Here is a 22191-nt window from a genome sequence, read left to right as displayed (position 1 = left end):
ATTCTCTGCCATTGTAGTTTTTAATCTGGTGAATAAATAATTGCGTGCATAAAAAAAAACCAGATAAATTAATTTAGCATTTAGTTAATTTAGTTAACATTTATTAAAAAAATGCTTTTTTTAATGTATTTGTTAAAACTATCACTACTTTGTATTATGGGTCTCATATTATGTATGAGACACAAAATATGTTAAAAAAAATTTTTGTTCCTCTGCTTCTTTCCTATGGACCTGCTGTCATCTGAATAAATACACTGCTCCATTAGAAACCAGGAGGAGGGTCTTAGCGCTGTCAATCACTCGCATGTATGCACTGCTCACATCCTGCCTCTTGCTCTCTTCTGTGCTACAGGTGGTTCACCACTATGGCAAAAGTTATGTGACGTGGCTTTAAATACTTGAATTAGTAAATGTGAAAAAGAACATTTACAGAAGGGAGTCCACACAAAAGGTTTCAGTCATTCATGTGCTGTTATGTTGAGAATTGCTCATCAACTGAGAAAACAATGCTTTTATCTCGGTGCCAGATAAAGGCATGTCAAAATGACTGAAAAAATAGTCATTGAATGAGAATGCTGAATGTTGCTTTATTGGTGTTTTGGCATAATTAAGTGACAGGCAGTTAATTAAATTACCATGTTGTGACAAAGAAAATATATTTATGCTGTGACTGGATTTCAAAATGTTGTTTTTTTTTTGTTTAATTAGAGTCTAATTGTATGCAAGGGGAAATGTATTAGTGAGATTTATATATTAATTTAATTATGATCTTCCCAGAGAGTGAAGGATTTAGTGATTTACCTTTTCAAAAGGTTTATAATCAGTTTATCATCATGGCTCTCCCTAGCTACATTTGTATAAGTGTAAAACCAGAAAAAGTAAAACTAATATTTAAGTAAATTATGTTGTTTTCATCATATATTTATCATCTTAATGTTAATATTTGTAAGACTTAATGACCCCAATATACCTTAAATTCTCCAGAGAATATACTTCACCCAAAATCAAGCTATAGTAAAGACTTGCTTCATAGTATGCTGGTGCTGACTGACCCATTTGCTCACCACCAAGATTCAATTTCCTTTCATCCTTTTTTATTTATTTATTTTTTCCCTCTACGAAACTCAGATCTTACTACATTAAAACTCTCATTCATTAGTCAGTTTCATTTCTTCCTCATTCCCACCTCAGCTCAGCTCTGCTACTACTGGGAGTTAATCTGGAAGCAAGAAGGAACGGTCTGACAGAAGAACTCTTAACATTAGATGGCATGCAGCTTCATCTGAGGGTTCGGAGCACACAGAGGTCCAAATGAGAGACTTCAGATCTGCAGCACCCTGCAGTGCAGCTCCGTGAGGTCTTTCCCAGAACCAGCAGGAGGCTAGCAGCCAGGACTCTGAACACTGTGAGAACTTAAATCTTAACTTATTGGTGGTGGGTGGGAGCACCAGTGTGTGAGCTTGAGTGCAAAACGTATCGCAGTATCCTAGACAAATCCTTTTTCCATTGTTTCCTGCAAAAAATAACTTTGTGTAAATGCAGTTGTATCCTTTTTTTTTTTTGCTCAGTAAGCTCTTTATGAGCTTTTATTGCCTTTAGGAAAATGTCAACATGCAGGATGCCTTTCTATATGAAAACAGATTGCCATGAAATTGGATGAGCACCGAGAACACACATGATCCCAAAGGGCCAAATCCTTTAGTTTTAAATGACCCGTTCACCTTTCCTCTAGCAACTATTAAGGACAAATAAAACATTTTTAGCATCACAGCTGATAAAAATGCACAACCATAGCCTCTGTATGCTTCAGCCCTCCAGCTACCTCATCTTCCAGTAAAATTATCTCGCAGTAAAAGGTGAAAAGGTCTTTTTAAAATATCAGTATTATTACACTTGCTGAATTGCTGGAGAAAATCGTGGTGGTACTTGACCACAGCTGCACACTTATCCTTTAAAAATGCTCCTTATTCACTTTAATTTGAATTGTGCTAACAAATAATAAAGTTTATTTCTCATCTGACCCCATTCCAGACTCAGTTTCATTTCTGTTTTGATTGTACCCCTGAAATATGCAACTATTTACGTCTCCAGCTATGAATTATGTATCGATTTGATCTCCAAGAAGACAGACTTTTCAATAGAGGGAAAACATAAATCTGTGCAATGTATTATTGATGTTTACATTAAGGGGGTCACAACCGGAATGCTCCGCTCACATTACAGCATGCGTCCATAAATAACATCAAGCATGGAGGAATACGGGGAGACATGCACAAGGTGTGCCATCTTCATAAGCACTTCCAGCTGAACAAGGCTGAGTCGACGCAAAGGCACAAACTGTCAGGGGACCAGGTGTTTGTCCCTAACCAAAAAATAAGGAGATGTATGGTCAAAGGAAGTGGCTCCTTCTCACACAGCCTCCACAGTTTATCTTCCACATTGCTTTCCTACTGACATAAGTGATCTGGCTCTGTCTGTACATTTCTTTTCGGCCTCAGACAGAAGCTCTTAACTTTGATTTTTCTTACTGAACAGACTTTTCTATAAAATCAAAGTAACATATACTTTGATGTACATATACATATAGTTCTAATTATATAAAGTTGGGTTTTTTTAAATAGGGCTTGACATTATTAAGAAAAAAATTCTGGTACAGTGCAGTGATGCGACTGGCAAATGTTGCAATGACAATATTGACTATGATTTACATACATATTACTCTTTTCTTCCTTTTCTATCAGTACAATTTATTTTTTGGCAACTTTAGTACTTCATCAACAGAAATATCCATACTGTGTGCATTAGTGGCAATTAGAGAGCGTCCAACTCAACAATGTTATGAATATTTTATTAGAATGCATAACACCAGAAATACATCTACTAAAATATTGCACTCTTTTGCAATGATGATGTTGCAAACATTGCTATTGGGAAGATAATTGGATTCAATATTTTGTCCTGTTCCATTTATTAATAAGCTTTTTTGTTATTATTTGTTCCACTTGTAAATAGTTAATGGGATGAAAAAACATCAATAAAGTATAAAAATAACGAAATGTCCCCATTATGATAAGTCAACTTCCAGTTATCTACTATTCCAAGTATGAAAAAATGATCCTAGGAATTGATGACATTGCTTTTTATCTTGCCATGGATCCTGGGATTTTTTAGAAACACATAGCAAATGGGTCAAAGGGTGATTGTTTTTGGAGTATCCAGTCATGTCTTTGAAGTATGTTGGTTGCATTTGATGTGTCTCTATTCTGAACATTGCATGTGTACTGAAATATGCAATTATTTACTGTGTGGGATTCACAGTGTTCTAATCAGACAAGAAAGGATGTGATGCTTTTGTCATTATATATTTATCTCATTTCATTTATTTATTTCTTTTTCATTTTTTACATTTAAGGAGCAACTCATTTTAGTTCTTTATGAATGCTCCCCTGGGGTTGACTAATTACCCAAATTAATCAGACAGTAGGTCATACCATCAGTTTCACTTTCAGTTTTTATACATCTAGTATGATCAATTTGGACAAGTCCGTGAGATTTGATAAATATGTTTCAGGATCCATATTTAAATATTTCCCAACCCAATTGACACTACTTGCTAGTGAAGCCAATGAAATAACTTGAAACTTCCTTGTTTGTGTCGATTCTGGTCATTTACTTTAATCATTACAAGATGTTTACTGTCAGCATTTCTAGAGCATAAATAAATCTTATATTTATAAAATCCTACATTTGAAAGGTAACACTTTATACTATTTTCTTTTTAAATTTTAACTGCATCAGTGTTAAGAAGGAAATGCTTCTAAGACTAATTTCTTTAGTTTTTGTTTACTTATGCAATCTATTTTGCACATCCAAACGCTAGGCTACAAATAATTGTTTTGATTTTTTTCTATTCTATTTTATTTACAATGCATTGCCTGGGCCACTTTGTCCACAACAAATCTGCTCAAGCTTTGCAGTCCGATGTGAGCAGCTGGCAGGCTGCTCTAAATCACTGGAGAGATTGCCGTTTAATGTGGTCCTCTTGGAATAAAATAAAAAGGTTTTTACACCCAAGTTTCACTTTTTTATTCAAATGAATCCACACTGAGTACAACGGCTGCACATCAATACATATGAAAATCTCCAGAACGGCTTTGCGTCTTGGCAGGGACCAACACGATCCTTTGGGCACACTTCCAATACATGGTTGTGAATTTTGATTTGTGTATGCGCTGTTGAATACCTGAAGGTCATGGAGATGAAGGAGGGGGTAAACAGGAGAGGTGAGTAACGTCAGTTCATCCACACGATGCAGAGGAAGAGGGCCTTCGGATGAAGAGGCCCACGCATCCATTTATCAGCCTTAAAGCTCCATTTGGGCTCCTAAGAGGTTTTAGATTCATATCGACCCAAGTCATGAACTGAGGAGCTGTGCCAATGAAAAGTACATACATTGTACAATACAAATCCCCAAAATATGAGAAATAAAAAAAAACACCTTGTGCTGTTCTCCAAATAGTGTGCATGAACAATAATAGTATTGTACAGGCAATAATACTGTTAAAAATCAAATCCCAGCTTTGTTAGAAAAAACAACTTTTATATGCATTTATTGCTCCCTGTATCCTTCATCCTGCTGTATGCGTTCCTCCACCGACTTTTTTCTTGGGGTCACAGTTTACCAAATGCGCAACGCCTGAGTTATTGCACAAGCTTGCAGTCTGATTTCCATTTTAATCTCCTGACATGTTTTTTTTCCCCCCTCCGTTCAGCAGCTGAGGATTTTGATAAATGCCCGTCTGAACTCGATGTTGAAGGTGGTGTAAATGACGGGGTTGAGGGCGCTGTTCACGTATCCCAGCCAGGTAAAAGCACTGTATAGTTCAGGAGGCACATAGCACGTCCGGCAGTGGGTGTTCAGAATGTGCGTCACAAAAAAAGGCAGCCAGCAGATGAGGAACACCCCTGAAGCAGGAAGACAGTGGAGCAGTGTGGAGGAAGAACAGGGAATTGAGAGGGCAAGCAGAACAAAGTGGTGGAGAAAACGGGTGGAAAACCAAGAATATGGAACAAGGAGAAATGGTTTGTGGAGTTAGTTTTAGGGCATAGAAATGAAAATGAGGAAAAGGAGAAAGAAAACAGATTGATTAATTAATTATGATCTCAGTACATGGTTCCTTACTTTCCCAGACCAGCAACTCCAAAAGACATCAAAATTAATTTGCGCTGTGATTGATTTGTTGAGGAAGTCAGAATTTGGATCTGGGGATGACAACCTGCCACTGTTGCAACAATCCATTTTAACCGGAAATCATATTTTCCTAAATACAAGGCCATCTTCCACTTTCACTATTTAGTGTTCTGTAGTTCATTGCAAACTGACTTACTGGACATTTTTACATTTTGTCACATTACATCCATAGATATTTGGCATTTTGTTTCCAGAACACTTTACTCTGAAGCTCCCTTGATAAAAGACTAAAACATAATGCATGTTGAATAACTAATACTGCACATCATCCTGAACAGACCAACCTTCCATGAAATGTGTTGACACATTCATGCTATATGGTCAGAAGATAAAGGGGATTGAAGGCAGGACAATCCTGTAAAATAACTTGTTACACACTGCAAAGGACTTAGACAGGGACAGAGGTTCACCATTTCAGCTGGATGACAAAAACATACAATGCAGTGGTTTAAATCAGTCTGCAACTCTTGTCTTTGAGATACTGTCACTTTGCCATGTTGGGATGCAACCCTGCTCCAGCTTCTGACCGAAGCAGATTCATGTGTTATAGTGGCCCAAAGTGCAGAGCTAAATAGGACTGATGATCTGAGGCAACAATTGAAAAGTCACAGGAGATTCCATCTGATATGGCTGAGGTTGAGCTATTTTGGTAGTGATGAACCCAAAGAGTTAGAGCCGTAATTGTGATCAAATACGGTTCCACCAAGTACATATGACAAAAAGCTTCCCAGACCACATAGTCTGTCATTTGTAAAAACTCTTCCAAAGCCAAGTATCAGTTTTCTTTCCCTCCCTAATGCAGTACTCTATGTCTATTGCATACAAGTTATAAAAAATACATTGAAGTTTGAGGTTGTAATGTGCCAAAATGGGAAAAAAGTATGTTGAAAAAAGTATGAATATTTTTGTGACTCATTTTCCATGTAGAAAGAAGACAGGTTTAAAATTTAAAATTAAAATGTTGAAATATCAATGTTGTTTTTGATGTAGTTAGTGATGTACAGACAATAAAAGATAAAGGCTGTGGAGAAACCGTAGTTTAGGCTCTATATAACTCGATTCTGAAGACTACAGGGAAAATGTGTTGAGGTCGCTGAAACCGAGATCTTCGTGTGTATGCGCAGGGCTCTCATTACAGACACCAGTGTAATGTAATCAAGCATCACTGATTAGAGTTTTGTCAGACATTTGCAGTCCCAGAGTTAACTGGACCGTGCCTAAAGTAACTTGGCTGGTCAGTGAGGTGTGTGGACGAGGTGTCAGGGGCTGCACACACTGCAAACCTGCGGCCAGTGTGACCTCTCTGTGACATTTAAGCTTTTACTGCAAGAAGTGTGGTCCGGGCACACAAATTAAGCAAATGCCATATTGCCATCATGACCAAAGAAGAGCTTGCGTGATCAGGTACATGTGGCAGAAAAGTTCATCAGGAAAATGTGAAAGAAGATGAAGTAGATTAAAGAACAGGGCCACCTTAACAGAAGTGTCTCCATGATTTGTTCCTTTGACATTTACATTCTGGTTCCCTTATTTAATCCCCATTATGAGAAGCTTGACTCACCAAGCACAATAGCCAACATCTGAGTTGCCTTTTTCTCCCGTGCGTGCATGGTCCTGAATCGCTGGCTGGTATGAGAATGAGACATCGGCCGCAGTGATGTGTGCGTCCGTCCGTTTGACAGATCCTTCACCTCGCAGCCCATCCTGACAGGAGGAAGCTCCATCTGGTCATTGTCCTCTGCATCCTGCCCCGCTTGGTTCTGCTCCAGATCCAACTCGGTGCGTCCACAGGAGGCGTGGCTGATGCTGCAGTAGTTCTGTGTGTCCACTGGGGGCAGCATCGAGTTCTCCACTGGTCCAGTTTTAGGGCGTTTGCGCCACAGGCACCCTGAGAGCAGATTGGGTTTTGATGGACCCAACGGTTCCACACTCTGCTGATGTGAACAAAGGATTATCAGTCAGTGTGGATATTTAGCTGATTGTTTAAGCTGCACCAAACCATCTGCGAATAAGTCACAAACTTCAAGATTCTTCAAACCCCAAACATGAGAGTCACAGCGTCAAGATCCACCACACCAGATATTTCCCGGTCACAAGTTACATCTGTAGCTTTCCTTTTAATAAGTCATTTTGGCATCAGAAAAAACAACAAAAGTCTCTGAAAAAAAAGGCCTGAATCATTTTCAGTGGATTAAATTTTCTTTTCAAAAGAAAGTGTTTTTTATTTATTTTGGAAAGTTGGTTTAAACTTTAATAGATTTCATTTTTCAGCAAAATTGGCACATACCTACTCTGACAAAAGTACTTGTATCTTATCTGATGTTATCACTGTCATTGACTGGCCAGCAAATTAATTTGATCTAAGTCCCAGACAAGGCAATGAAGGTCGTTATTAAAGCAACCTGGGCTTCCTGAACACCTCAGCTGAGTCACATCCTGATTCCCTCCACACCGCCTCGCATTGATTGCCGAATTCATGCAATTGACTCAGGGGCATTTAAGTAGGATGACATTTCTGTATTATTAACATCTTTTTAATTGGTCTTCTGTGATATTCTAATTGTCATTACCTGCAAGCTATAATAATAATAATCCAAATGAACATAAACAAGCACTTGAAATATATCACCTCGAGTCTTAATGAAGTTGTATGATTTATGAAGCTCATTTATTGAACAGAATTAGTCAAATAAATTAACTTTTCTATGACATTCGAATCTACTGAGATGCACTTGTAACATTAGCTGCCTGTTTAAATGTAAATAGATGAAATTATGTTTTAAATTGTGCTTACAGTTATGCTTACTGCCCTGATTTTGAAAATATATATATATATATTTCAGCTTTTATCTTTGAGCAATTGCACTCTATAGCCTTTCATTCCTGGTTTCCTCAAACCTCGAATGTGGAGCCAATTGAAACTATTAGCTTATCCTCCTTCGGTTCATGTGGAGCATACTAGCAGATAAGTGCTGCTTCACTAAGCCAACAAAGTGGTGAATAGGGTTTTTTAAAAAATTGGACCTTGCAGCACATTCATGCTCTTCAGAGAGGCACCAAGCTTTTCATACTACAGCACACATCAGGAAGTGTATTATGTGTATTAGTGAATACAGTCTTTCACTCTGGCACCATGGTTCATAAACCTCTCATATAACTCAATCTTCACCAGCAGTTTTAATTAGCTTCTTCCTTCATGAGTAATAATAGTGATTAACAGGCTTCAAGCTGTGCGGCCAAAAACCAAAAATATTTTGCATTTTATTCTGATTTATCTGATCTTGTGTTTTCCACTGAGCAAAATGAGATTATTGGTTCAGCTTTCGAGCAGCCTGCAGGTTGTGCAGGTGCTGCAGTGCGTCATCCACAGACTTTGCTTAGTTGACAAGCGACCAGGTGACGTAAAGAAACAAGTCACGCTTTAGAATCACAATTTTAGACTCCTTCTTTGACCTCTGGGCTTGTAACCACTCAATAGACTAAAAAAAAAAAAATAGAGGAAACGATAAAAACTGAAGCACCTTGCACAGTCACCAGATCACAACACTGGTACTGTCACTAACAAGATTCAATTGGTTGCATTTGATCTCTACCGAAAAATATCACTCACCACTTTAATCCTTATAGGCGATAAGTCATGTTTTGCCCTGGGAGTCTCTTCCTGCAGACACGTCTCCTAAGAAAACAAAAAGAAGGTAAATATAGAAAACAGTTTGAGATGAACATACAAAACCCCATCAGTCTACAGACAGAACTGTTTTCTTGCATTTGCACAAAATCCAATGATTCAGCTCGTCTCATTTCAGAGGACAGTTTTAATGGAATTCATGACAGGGACAAAACAAATCAAGGAAATTAGGTTTCCTGTCGAGTATGTTTTCACGCAGGCTGACTCTTGAGCCAACTCAATTAGAGCTCATGACAAACTTGGTGATTTGCACTATTTAGTATGCAGAGAAGATAAAGACGTAAATCCCAACTAGAAGAATTTATAATCTGCTTAATTATTTGCTTTTTAGTTTATTTAAGAAAGTAAACAACAAAAAGAGCAACAATTCATAGCAAAAGTACAGGATCCACATATAGCAAACAAGCAATATTTAAAACTCTATATTTATTGAAAAATAACAAGAATGTTGCATTTACCTACATAAAATACAATATTCAGCAAAAGAAAAAACTAAAAAGTTTTCTGGTACTGAACTATTTCGAATTAAACAGACAATAGTTCTTCAGTTTTTTTAAATAATCATCGTTACAGAATTTCGTTCCAGTCTTAACAAAAATATTGACTGACCTAAAAAAAACGTTCCCTGAGAGGAACAATACAACCTTGATTTCACTGCAGTTTTTATTTATTGATATAATGTTGCTTTTATGCTACCAAACCTACTACTGTATGAGAAATAGATGAGAAATGCAAGAAATAAGGGCACACATTTGCATATTTTCATAATCTTTTTAAGTTCAAGATGTTATACTTCCTGCAACTGATCAACAGTGAAAATATGCTGATTTCTTATAAAGATTCGTGTGGGGCTTTTTCTTGAGTAAAAATTTTAATTGTGCTGCAGATAAATGATTTGATAAATATAACTATATAGATTTTAATGCATTTTAATACTTTGATTGTCTTATCAATTAGTGTTGTACTAAACTCTTAAGCAAAACTGCATTCATTTCAGAAATAGCTTTTTTAATTTTAAATATGATTTAAGTAAAGCAACTTTTTATCATCTGAAATTCAAAAATGGTTTGAATGTTAAGTTCTATTCCTTTGTGTTAACTGGAAAAAACATTTATCATGGTAGGTGGATACGTCTCATCATATTCCAATTGTATTCTTACTTATGATTTCTTTACTTTTCATTCCCTGTTTCCTGGTTTGTCTCATTTATTCATGCTTTGAGCTTTCTCTGGCCTTGTTACCTAAATATCACTTCTGCCTAGCTTTGTTTGATACAAAAGCCCCAACGTTTGGTGCTATAGCTGAGGAGCAATTGTGGCACATCAAGACAAAACCAGGAATAAGTTGCACTTTGAAATGCCTTGCTGCTGAAATGTGCTATACAAATAAAATTTGATTGATTGATTGATTGATTGATTGATTGAATGAACAATGTGTGAAAAAATTGACCTCCTCAATTTGGTAGATGGTCCTACTGCCATCTGCAGAAATTCACAGCTCCTGGCCAGAAACAACCAATCAGAGCCAGGCAGAAGGTCGCTGTCAATCATGCTCATGTACATGCTGCTTAAGATTGCTGCTGCAGATATGCTAATGGCAGAGAAACAACTTACTGTTACAGGAAAACTATCTGTCGACATCGGCAGCCATGCCATGCTTATTAACCGTATTAAGTATTTGCTGCAGCCTTCGCTGTGGGGAAGGAACTGTAATGCTACAGAGTGTGAAGGGGAGAGTGAGCAGCGCGAACACGAGCATGATTGACAGGGCTAAGACCGGACTTAAAACGGGAAAAATGTCTTATGCCAAAAAATCTGCCAGTGGAACTAGTACTTTTTATCAGTATATAAGAATTATGGATCAAAAACAAGCTTTGATATCTCGCTGAAAAGTTACTTTTAAGGCAGCTTGTCTAATCTCAAAGTTAATAACAAATACCAATAACTAATATATCTGCACTAGAAACTAGACTTTGTGTTTTTGCAGTGAGAAAATCCGTAAGCATAATACTCAATACAGCTTCTTTAGGTCGTTGTAAGCAAAGCTTAAAGCAGTTAGGAATGGACTTCAGATGTTTGGACAGTACGATAAACAACCATCAAAATGTCTTTTCTCCGGAAAGTCTGTGGATTTATTAGCAGAATAAGAATAATGACAAAATTCAAGTTGTCTTGCTTTCACATTAAATGAATCTAATAAATTCATAACATGCTATTTTATTCTTTTTGATCTTTCAGGTGAAATAACAAGACATTGAAGTAAGCAACTGAAATTGCTACCTCAGCAGTTCATTAAGAAAAATTGTTCAGTTGGAAAATACAAGTTGCATGCCAACTTCAGCATTGCTCAGTCATCACAGTTTGGCTGAAATGACTCAGATCTTCTAAATTTTCCTTTTCTTTTTTTTTTTACCTCCATCAAAACAAAATTGTGAACAGACCATTAAATTACTGTTTTTAATGTGCCTGATTAGTGTGCACACTATACTGTGAATTAGTTCAAAGACAGAAGTCAGCACATTATCAAGTCCTTCTTGATTAAGCATACTATTTTTAACTTGACGAGTCAATTTAATTAAGCGGAGCTTTATTTGGACAGACAGCCGTGTCCAGTGTGAATAAACTGTGCTTTACATTTACATTTCCTCTCTAACCCCTGTTCCTCTGAACACTCTGCAGCACTTCGCTTACATTTACAAAGCTGCCTCACACAAAATTACAATTAAGCAGTCTGATGTCACCCGGATAATTTTATACTGCACACATGTACTTGACATTGCTTTTGAACCCTTTTATCTGTAGATTTCTAAAAGCTTTTTTTCCCTTTCAGACCAAGAACTTTAACACTGTGGGTTTTTACAGTTTCTAATAGCGTTCTTTTTATCAGCCTTCAGAAAATTAGCTTTTTAAGGTTTAGAGAGGCTCCTCCATGGGCTGCCACCTTATCGTGGTGGAGGGGTTTGAGTGTCCCAATGATCCTAGGAGCTATGCTGTCTGGGGCTTCATGCCCCTGGTAGGGTCACCCAAGGCAGACAGGTCCTAGGTGAGGGACCAGACAAAGAGCAGCCCAAAGACCCCAATGATGAAGGAAAACTTTGGACTTGGTGTTCCCTCGCCCGGACGCGGGTCACCGGGGCCCCACTCTGGAGCCAGGCCTGGAGGGGGGGCACGATGGCGAGCGTCTGGTGGCCGGGCTTTTACCCATGGAGCCCGGCCGGGCTCAGCCCGAAGAGGAAACATGGGCCCCCCCTCCCATGGGCCCACCACCCGTGGGAGGGGCCAAAGGGGTCGGGTGCAGTGTGGGATGGGTGGCAGCAGAGGGAGGGGACCCTGGCGGTCCGATCCTCGGTTGCAGAAACTGGCTCTTGGGACGTGGAATGTCACCTCTCTGGTGGGGAAGGAGCCGGAGCTAGTGCGTGAGGTCGAGAGGTTCCGGCTAGAAATAGTCGGTCTCACCTCGACGCACGGCTCTGGTTCTGGAACCAGTCTCCTTGAGAGGGGCTGGACATACTTCCACTCTGGAGTTGCCCAAGGTGAGAGGCGTCGGGCAGGAGTGGGCATACTTGTTGCTCCCCATCTCGGCGCCTGTACGTTGGGGTTTACCCCGGTGAACGAGAGGGTAGCATCCCTCCGCCTACGGGTGGGGGGACGGGTTCTGACTGTCGTTTGTGCTTACGGGCCGAACGACAGTTCAGATTACCCACCCTTTTTGGAGTCCTTAGAGGGGGTACTGGAGAGTGCTCCTCCTGGGGACTCCCTTGTTCTGCTGGGGGACTTCAACGCTCACGTGGGCAATGACAGTGAGACCTGGAGGGGCGTGGTTGGGAGGAACGGCCCGCCCGACCTGAACTCGAGCGGTGTTCTGTTGCTGGACTTCTGTGCTCGCCATGGATTGTCCATAACGAACACCATGTTCAAGCATAAGGGTGTCCATATGTGCACTTGGCACCAGGACACCCTAGGCCGCAGTTCGATGATCGACTTTGTCATCGTTTCATCGGATCTGCGGCCGTATGTCTTGGACACTCGGGTGAAGAGAGGTGCGGAGCTGTCCACTGACCACTACCTGGTGGTGAGTTGGCTCCGGTGGTGGGGGCGAAAGCCGGTCAGACCTGGCAGGCCCAAACGTGTTGTGAGGGTCTGCTGGGAACGTCTGGCGGAATCCCCTGTGAGACGGAGCTTTAACTCCCATCTCCGGCAAAACTTCGAACACGTCCCGGGGGAGGTGGGGGACATGGAGTCTGAGTGGACCGTGTTCCGTGCCTCCATTGTCGAGGCGGCCGATCGGAGCTGTGGCCGCAAGGTTGTCGGTGCCTGTCGCGGCGGCAACCCTCGAACCCGCTGGTGGACACCTTCGGTGAGGGATGCCGTCAGGCTGAAGAAGGAGTCCTATCGGGCCTTTTTGGCCTGTGGGACTCCGGAAGCAGCTGATGGGTACCGGCGGGCGAAGCGGCATGCGGCTCGGGCGGTTGCTGAGGCAAAAACCCGGGCGTGGGAGGAGTTTGGAGAGGCCATGGAGAAAGACTTCCGTACGGCTTCGAGGCGATTCTGGTCCACCATCCGGCGTCTCAGGGGGGGGAAGCGGTGCAGCACCAACACTGTTTATAGTGGGGATGGTGTGCTGCTGACCTCTACTCAGGACGTTGTGGGCCGGTGGGCAGAGTACTTCGAAGACCTCCTCAATCCCACCAACATGCCTTCCACTGAGGAAGCGGAGCCTGGGGACTCTGGGTTGGGCTCTCCAATCTCTGGGGACGAGGTCGCCGAGGTGGTTAAAAAGCTCCTCGGTGGCAGGGCCCCGGGGGTGGATGAGATCCGCCCGGAGTTTCTTAAGGCTCTGGATGTTGTAGGGTTGTGTTGGTTGACGCGACTCTGCAATGTCGCATGGACATCGGGGGCAGTTCCCCTGGATTGGCAGACTGGGGTGGTGGTCCCCCTGTTCAAAAAGGGGGACCGGAGGGTGTGCTCCAATTATAGAGGGGTCACACTCTTAAGCCTCCCTGGCAAGGTCTATTCAGGGGTCCTGGAGAGGAGGGTCCGTCGGATAGTCGAACCTCGGATTCAGGAAGAGCAGTGAGGGTTTTCGTCCTGGTCGTGGAACGCTGGACCAGCTCTACACCCTCGGCAGGGTCCTGGAGGGTGCATGGGAGTTCGCCCAACCAGTCTACATGTGTTTTGTGGACCTGGAGAAGGCGTTCGACCGTGTCCCTCGGGGAGCCCTGTGGGGGGTTCTCCGGGAGTATGGGGTACCGGGCCCTTTGATACGGGCTGTCAGGTCCCTGTATGACCGGTGTCAGAGTCTGGTCCGCATTGCCGGCAGTAAGTCGGGCTCGTTTCCGGTGAGAGTTGGACTCCGCCAGGGCTGCCCTTTGTCACCGATTCTGTTCATCACTTTCATGGACAGAATTTCTAGGCGCAGCCAAGGTGTTGAGGGGATCCGATTTGGTGGCCTTAGGATCTCATCTCTGCTTTTTGCAGACGATGTGGTCCTTTTGGCTTCATCAGATCGTGATCTGCAGCTCTCGCTGGAGCGGTTCGCAGCCGAGTGTGACGCGGCCGGGATGAGGATCAGTGCCTCCAAATCCGAGGCCATGGTCTTGAGCCGGAAAAGGGTAGAGTGCCTTCTCCGGGTCAGGGGGGGTGTCCTGCCCCAAGTGGAGGAGTTTAAGTATCTCGGGATCTTGTTCACGAATGGGGGAAGAAGGGAGCGGGAGATCGACAGGCGGATTGGCGCAGCGTCTGCTGTCAAGCGGGCGCTGTACCGGTCCGTCGTGGTGAAGAGAGAGCTGAGCCAAAAAGCGAAGCTCTCGATTTACCGGTCGATCTACGTTCCCACCCTCATCTATGGTCATGAGCTTTGGGTCATGACCGAAAGAACGAGATCGCGGATACAAGCGGCCGAAATGGGTTTTCTCCGTAGGGTGGCTGGGCTCTCCCTTAGAGATAGGGTGAGAAGCTCAGTCATCCGGGAGGGACTCAGAGTAGAGCCGCTGCTCCTTCACATCGAGAGGAGCCAGTTGAGGTGGCTTGGGCATCTGGTCAGGATGCCTCCTAGACGCCTCCCTGGTGAGGTGTTCCGGGCACGTCCCACCGGGAGGAGGCCCCGGGGAAGACCCAGGACACGCTGGAGGGACTATGTCTCTCGGCTGGCCTGGGAACGCCTCGGGATTCCCCCGGAGGAGCTAGAAGAAGTGGCTGGGGAGAGGGAAGTCTGGGCCTCCCTTCTGAAGCTGCTACCCCCGCGACCCGACCTCGGATAAGCGGAAGAAGATGGATGGATGGATGGATGGAGGTTTAGAGAGGAGCATGGTTGGTGTCAGTTCATTAGTTTACATTTAAAAAGGACACAGTTTGACAATTCTTAAATTAAATGACACATTATTTTGGCAGTATATAATGAGTATTCTGTTAAATTTTTACTACCATATTTTCTGTTTTCCAAACTGTATTTACTATATTAGGGGTTTAATACAAAAATACCTAAATGCAAGCCTGATGACCGCAGGACACTGGAAAGTCCGCAAATCAAGTATAAAACCATCTTTATTGTTTATTCTTTTACTACAATAGAATAAAATAGAATATCATCCAACTGCATGTGTAAAAATTTGTTCAATACCAGACACTGAAGACAAAATTTGTAAAAGTGACTGATGATCAAAGATAAAAGGGTCTCCAGTTTCATATTTTAGTTATTAATGAATAAGGTATTTTAATAAGTTATCAGTGGTTGATGAATAAAAATCAAGGTTAATGAATGAATTAAAACATTAATGGGTGAACTTTGTCTGAAATAGCTCTGAGGCTCCTTTCCACCAGGTCAGAAGTCAGAGATTTATTTAATCAAGACTTGACAAAACAGGACTATCAGCAAACTCTATTCCCTTGCTATTAACTCAATATTTATTTATGAATACTTTTTTCAGCTTCTTCCAAAATATTATCATTCTGAAGTTCTGCAAAAGACACAACATCCCTAAAAAAGAAAACCAAAGGGAAAAGGATGTTTTGAACTTACCATTGAAGGCTGAATAGAGCCAGGCTGTACTTTTCCGCTGGCCTGTCCGAAGGCGATCCTTTTCCGTCTCATCCTGAGGAAGACGTAGATGCGGATATAGACCAGCAGAGTGACGATGAACGGCAGGTAAAAGGACACCACGGATGAGTAAATCACAAAGTCGGGATTAGAAATGGAGCACACCAAAGGGTCATCTGTGGTACAAAAGTAAAATGACAGTGTTTGAGGTCAAAATGTGAAAACATGTTAAAAAGGAGTATGGAGGTTTTGATAATGCGGTTTTACTATATTATGCAGAGTTGAAATAACATATTGTGCTTCAGTGCTTGTTCTACAAGAGATAATTATTAAAGTTGCTCTCTTCAAATGAGTTAAATTGATAGTAATGGTGCTAAAGGTTCTTGCCAGTAGTGTCAGCTCTGAGGAAATTAGCTGATGTGTTCCTGTTTTCCTGAAGCTGGGGTTATTTCATCAGACCCTCAGATTCTGAAAAACAATTTAAAGATTGATCAGTTCTTCCACACTTTCTTTTACTCCTAATCATGTCTTTAGTTGCATGACATTAACACTGTATTAAATCCTGTCAGCAATGTGAACACATAATCTTGTAACTGAAGCTTCTTATTTAACATCAAAACCACAATCTGCAGTCATGTTTTCAGACAAAGGTCAGCACGCTTTCACAGAGGGCAGACAATGTTTTTACAAGCTAATCACAACTCTAATCCTTTAAAGAAGACAGAATCCAAAGCCTTAACAAATTACAGGATCGTAAATAATAGAACATTTTGGCAAAAATGATGGAAAAGGGAGTTTATGCACAAATCAACATCTCTTTCTAAAAAACATAACCATTAACTACTTCTCATACAGATTTTCAACCACACAGAATATCTGAAACTGCAGTGGTTTTAAATTGCATGCGTCTTAGCAGGGATGAACTTTTCCTTTGGTATAACTAAGTCTCAGAGCAGCACACAGCGACTGTGCTAAACTAGTTACAGATCTTGTTTGTCATTTAGTAATTACAGCATAAATCTGAGCAAAAATCACATATGGAGTTCTGCAAGGCTTCATTCTCAAAAACTTTATTTATATCTTCATGCCTTCAGACTACTACATCATCTCTTATCATATAGTAAATGGACTGAACTTATATGGCGCTTTTCCAATCATTTTGACCACTTAAAGCGCTTTACACTAGAGTCACATTCACCCATTCGCACACACAAACGCTCACCCCTTCATACCGATACGCAGATCGGTATCGGTAGGCAATTTGGGGTTAAGTGCCTATATACATATATTTATTTGCAATGATTAAATATCACTATTACTCTTCCTTTTAATGTATTTTTTTTTTACCTTTGTTTCTTTGGTTTCCTTCAAGGCACCTTAAAATGGCTTGTTTATGGACCGTGCAATAAAAATAAACTCGCCTTGCTTTGCTCATGAGTCCAAGTTTATGTATCACATCTCCTGCTGCCCTAAACAAGAAACACACTGACTTTAAACCTTAGTGTCATGTTGTGCCTTGCATCCTGTTCCGCTGTGCGTGTAAAACTAGGGCACATCTGGACATAAAAGCAAAGGTAGGATTCTGTTGTCGTCCTGACCTGTTGTGTTGAAACCGAACAGCAAGGGACAGGAGACTGTGAATGCCAGGACCCACACAGTGGCAATCATCGCAAACACTCTCTTCCTCGAACGGTGGGTTGTGTTGTACAAGACGGGCATCACCACTGCTGTGTACCTGCACATAAAAACACCCAGAGGAGCCAAAAGTGTGAGCATGCAGGAGATAAGGATGTGGCACTGAAAATGCTGATACAGGACCATAAATGAGAGCAATTAAAAGGAGGATAAAATAGCCCTTGAGGAAAAACATTGGACTTTTTGCATCCCAAGAAGTCAGAGAGAGGATGGATGATATAAAGACTAAACTCTAGACCACATCTATTTAGAAACAAGTTGAGTATTCAGCAAGAACTCTAGAATGGCTTTGATTTAATGGTTAATCAGTTCACTATATGTGCCACGAGTGTATAATGAGCTCAGGGTTTAAAAAAAAAGGGTTTAGCAGTGAAGAAGCTGCAATTATGCAGGACTTCAACCCTAAGTGGATGTGGCATTGTGTTGTTTAGAGCCAGATAACTGCCACCATTGTTTATTCTCATGCGAATAATTACTCTGGATGTGCTCTGAGCAAAAAAACGAAGAGTTAAAGCCACTTAGTTTCCATTTTATTCTTTTGTTCCGCTCAGGACAAGGTTGTGTCAGGTTAAAGAGTGTAATGGTAAATTATAATGCACACGGTTTACACTTTTTGGTTTACAATAAGCTGATCTGCTGAGCTAAAAATCTCTCTACTCTAAGTTCATTTTGTGCGGTTATGTCTTTTTTTTGGGCATTTTCTGTCTAAGGGGCACAGAGCACCCATTGTTATGAACACATAAATAAACAATGGGGTAATAAAGGTAATGCAGGCACACTATTCATGACCAGTGGCAACAAATGCTCCTAATAATGTAAAACTTCATAATTATGTGAGCTGTAAGAGCACCGTTGTAATCAATCACAGAAAATGGCTTTAAACAATATAAACACTCTGTGGTGTAAATTAGCTTGTTGTAAGGAAAGCGGGTGTCTAACAATATGCAATTACACTAACAAAAGAAGCTAAAAGAGTAATTCATGAGCAAAACCCTAAAATGGAGCTTTAAACTTATGGTTATCAGGTATTTTTGGAAACTTATTCTATGAGAGACAAGAGGAGACGTTTTCTGGACCAAACAATGAGCTGGGCCCATTTTGGAAAGATCATATTTAGTTTGAGACTGCATGATCATGGACAGAGAAACAGCATAAGTAAATGGTTTACCTTTCAGCCTGTCCAATAGTCTGTCTTATGTTGACTCAAAAACTATTCCTGTATGATTAAAAAGGGAACCTGTCAGTGTGTTTAGAAAATTTTTCATTTTTAAAATGTCAGACTACATAGCAGCATGTAAGGTCCTGTCCAAATGTTTGTATGTAATAATCTATAAAGAAAGTTATTATAAAAGAATATTTAATTATTTTTTTTAATTCTTCAGGGGTGGGTTTTGCATAAATGTAGGTCTGTATCCCAAGCTGAGCCATATTACACCTTACAGCAAACAAGTTCAGCGAGTTTGAATAAATAGACACCACAGAGGATCAATATTATACACAGACTCAACTACAAACATAAACTCTGACTGATACTTTTAAATCTGGTCTACAGGGTTAAGATCAAGCCCATTCTTTTAGCTTAAAGTTAGCATACTTTATTCAGTCCAAAACTAGCTGAGACCTGTGTCAGGGATAACTGACCTAACAGGTCTCAGCTTTAGGTCAGTTTGAAAGTTGGAAATAGCTTTCCAAGTTTCAACTATGTAGCTGCTAATCTGAGCTGAAGCTGAGTTCTGCAACGAACTAGTACAAAAAATCAATGCCTTTATGCGCAACAGATTTTTCCAGCATGCTAAATACCTACTGGAGATATATTTTATTGTAAGAGGAAACAAATATTGAACTGTTTGGCAAAACGAACAAGGAGGAGACTTTAAGACTAAATGGTTCAAGCCTGGTGGTGGTAGCACCATACTGAGGACTTGGTCAGATGCACAAGTGAGTATCTGAATTTTTTTTTTTACTTTATCTCAAATCAGCAGCTAAATGATTCAGAAACAATTTCAACATGGTCCTGACCTCAACTTACTTGAATGTAGAATGTAGACTATGTTTAAAACCCAGGAACAGACAGAGCTTTACCAATTCCCCCCTTTAAGAGTGATTAAATATTCAACCAGAATTACGTCACAGCTGATGACAGCTATCAAAAGAATGAACTTCCCCTGAAAAATGAACAGAGACACTACACTAAATATTAGTTTGGGTGTGTGTTTAAATTTGAGCCTGTTTGCATCATTGTTAGCCTTTGTGGATTAGAGAAAATTTCCAATCAATTTGAACTTGTGCATGTGTTTCTTATTTTTTAACCTGCTTGCTGTATATCAATTCTGCTCTGGGGAAAAGAACCGCTTAAATTTAAACAACATTTAACACTCAGGCAAGCACTCACTATTCATCGATAATGAAGGGGGTTATTGTCATAAACTAAGAGATGCACAGCAAAACCTGGGACTAATGGGACATTAACTGTCATATAATCTCATGGGAGCATTCATCTTCCTCAGCAGCTCCGCTAACCCGCTCCCTGATACAAGCTGTATAAATAGATCCCTCAGCACCTCTGGGTCTTGAGTAGACCTTTACTAATTCTACTGTACTCTTGATGCCTCAGACTTGTAGGTACAAAGACCTTGGAGAGATATTAAATATTAACTGTTACACAAGAAGAAAACTAAGCAAATAAGTAATGTAAATATGTAATGCACATCCACAGCAAACTTTAACACAACTCCCCTGGAACAACTGAATGAGAACGTTAAGGTGGGAAAAACCTGCTCGGTTTTCTCCATATGAGCCAAACAAGCAGTTTAAAGAAAACATTGTCACAAACATCGTCTCCGTCCAGCAGCAATCTTCAAAACATCCAGGGGACGGAGAGTCGTCAGTGGGCGTTACACACAGTCAATGCACCGAGGAGGTCAGCACTCACCTGTCAATGCTGATAGCACACAGGTTGAGGATGCTGGCAGTGCACATCATGACATCCAGCGTGACGAAGATGTTACAGTAGAGTCTGCTGAAAAGCCAGGCGCCGCCGACCACCTGCACAGGACAGACAGGCTGATTAACAGAGCCCATTTTCTCTTCCTTTCCATCACCATGAAGTGTGACTCACTGGTGAATGCACTCAGTCGTGCAAGTGACAGAAGGTCAGGGGAAAGGGAAACCAAGCACACAAAAGGTGCTTTTCTTTTATTTTTTTATTTTTTTTTAACCAGCAGTGCACAAAGAAAACAGGCCAGGGCTACAGCACTTTGTCTCACTTTTATTCAATTACAACTTATCAACTAGGCTAAGTTATGCTTTTCACGTCACAAACACAAGCCACATATTATTTCAAAATGATGATGTATGTGATAGGCCACCACAACGTAGTGCATGAATAGGAAGTGCAACTGAAATGTATTCATTTTAATTAAAAATTATTATCCGTTTAGTCAATATTTTGCATAACCATCTGTTGCTGCAATCATAGAAGCAAATCTTATAACTCGTTCATTTTCTGCTATGCAAACTAACTCAAACTCCTCAGTCAAGATTGGATGGAGGTCATCTGTGGAGGTCATTGAGATCTGGACTTTGAATGAGCAAATAGCACAGACATAATTTTATCTAAATATCAACATATTTTTAGTGGTATGTTTAAGGTTGTCGTCCTTTGGAAAGATTAACCTCTAACCCTTTTGTCTGCTGTGTTCCTTAGTTTTCATGCTGCTTTTTGTTCTCGTAGCAAACCTCTGAAACTGGATTCACACAGAGATTACATTACAAACAGGTGCACTCTATTTGATAATTAGGTGACTTTTAAAAGGACTTCATTACACTGTATTTTATTTAGTGGTGCTAGATTAAAGAGCAGAGAGAGGCTAAATAGAAATTGCTGGCTCGTTCAGATCATTATTTGATCCTTTCACTTTAATATTATGCACCACTAAGGCACAAAATCCCAGTAAAATCTACTGAATAATGTTGAGATAGAAAGTGAAAAATGTTAAAGGAGTATGAATGCTTTTACAAAGCAGTGACACTCTAGTGCCGAGTGCATCATATGTAGGTGAGCGATGACTCTGATCCTAAAAAAAGAAAGTTGGAGGAAGAAAAGTGTCTAAGACATTGCATCACTGACTTAAATTGCTCTCATTGCTTTTCATAAAAGGGGACAAACAACAAGCCAAACCAACAAGACCCTCATCTTCCTCATCCCCAGTCTGTAATAGATGTCTGACAGAGATAAATGGGATCCAAATGCCTTCACCTCATTTCCGAGTCAGTACTTCATGTACAGAGAGGTGGCAGGCACACGTGGGAATCCAAAATATCATGTGCAGATAACAGAGTAAATACTCAGAAATCTCTCCCTTACTTGCAGCACAAGATTTGTGAGTGCAAGTATTTTCTTCTAACAGACTAACAAGAGGGAAAGAAATGGCGCTGCTTATCAAGCGGTTTGCCAAAAAACTGGGTCACATGGGGTCTGAACATCTGAGCCCCCTTTTTCCACTTTTTTGTTTCTTTCGAC

General features: G+C 40.8%; 1 protein-coding gene across 2 annotated transcripts in view; it reads right to left on the bottom strand.

The window, feature by feature from the left end:
- Window positions 1-2827: 2827 nt before the first annotated feature.
- drd3 (dopamine receptor D3) overlaps window positions 2828-22191 on the bottom strand; it is a 30219-nt gene continuing 10855 nt past the window's right edge. Inside the window, exons 3-8 of one of the 2 annotated variants that reach the window (XM_032552140.1) lie at window positions 20602-20714; window positions 17573-17709; window positions 15957-16150; window positions 8862-8927; window positions 6813-7182; window positions 2828-4965 (exon numbers count right to left, since the gene is read on the bottom strand). In XM_032552140.1, the coding sequence (XP_032408031.1) occupies window positions 4769-4965; window positions 6813-7182; window positions 8862-8927; window positions 15957-16150; window positions 17573-17709; window positions 20602-20714 (1077 nt within the window). In that variant the 3' untranslated portion in view covers window positions 2828-4768. Of the gene's footprint in view, window positions 4966-6812; window positions 7186-8861; window positions 8928-15956; window positions 16151-17572; window positions 17710-20601; window positions 20715-22191 lie in introns of both variants that reach the window. The other variant, XM_032552139.1, reaches the window with a different exon arrangement.

The sequence above is a fragment of the Xiphophorus hellerii genome, chromosome 21 (assembly GCF_003331165.1).
Source record: "Xiphophorus hellerii strain 12219 chromosome 21, Xiphophorus_hellerii-4.1, whole genome shotgun sequence".
Classification (NCBI taxonomy): Eukaryota; Metazoa; Chordata; class Actinopteri; order Cyprinodontiformes; family Poeciliidae; genus Xiphophorus; species Xiphophorus hellerii.
Note: the sequence above shows the minus strand (reverse complement) of the source record. Positions and strands in the feature narration are given on the sequence as shown.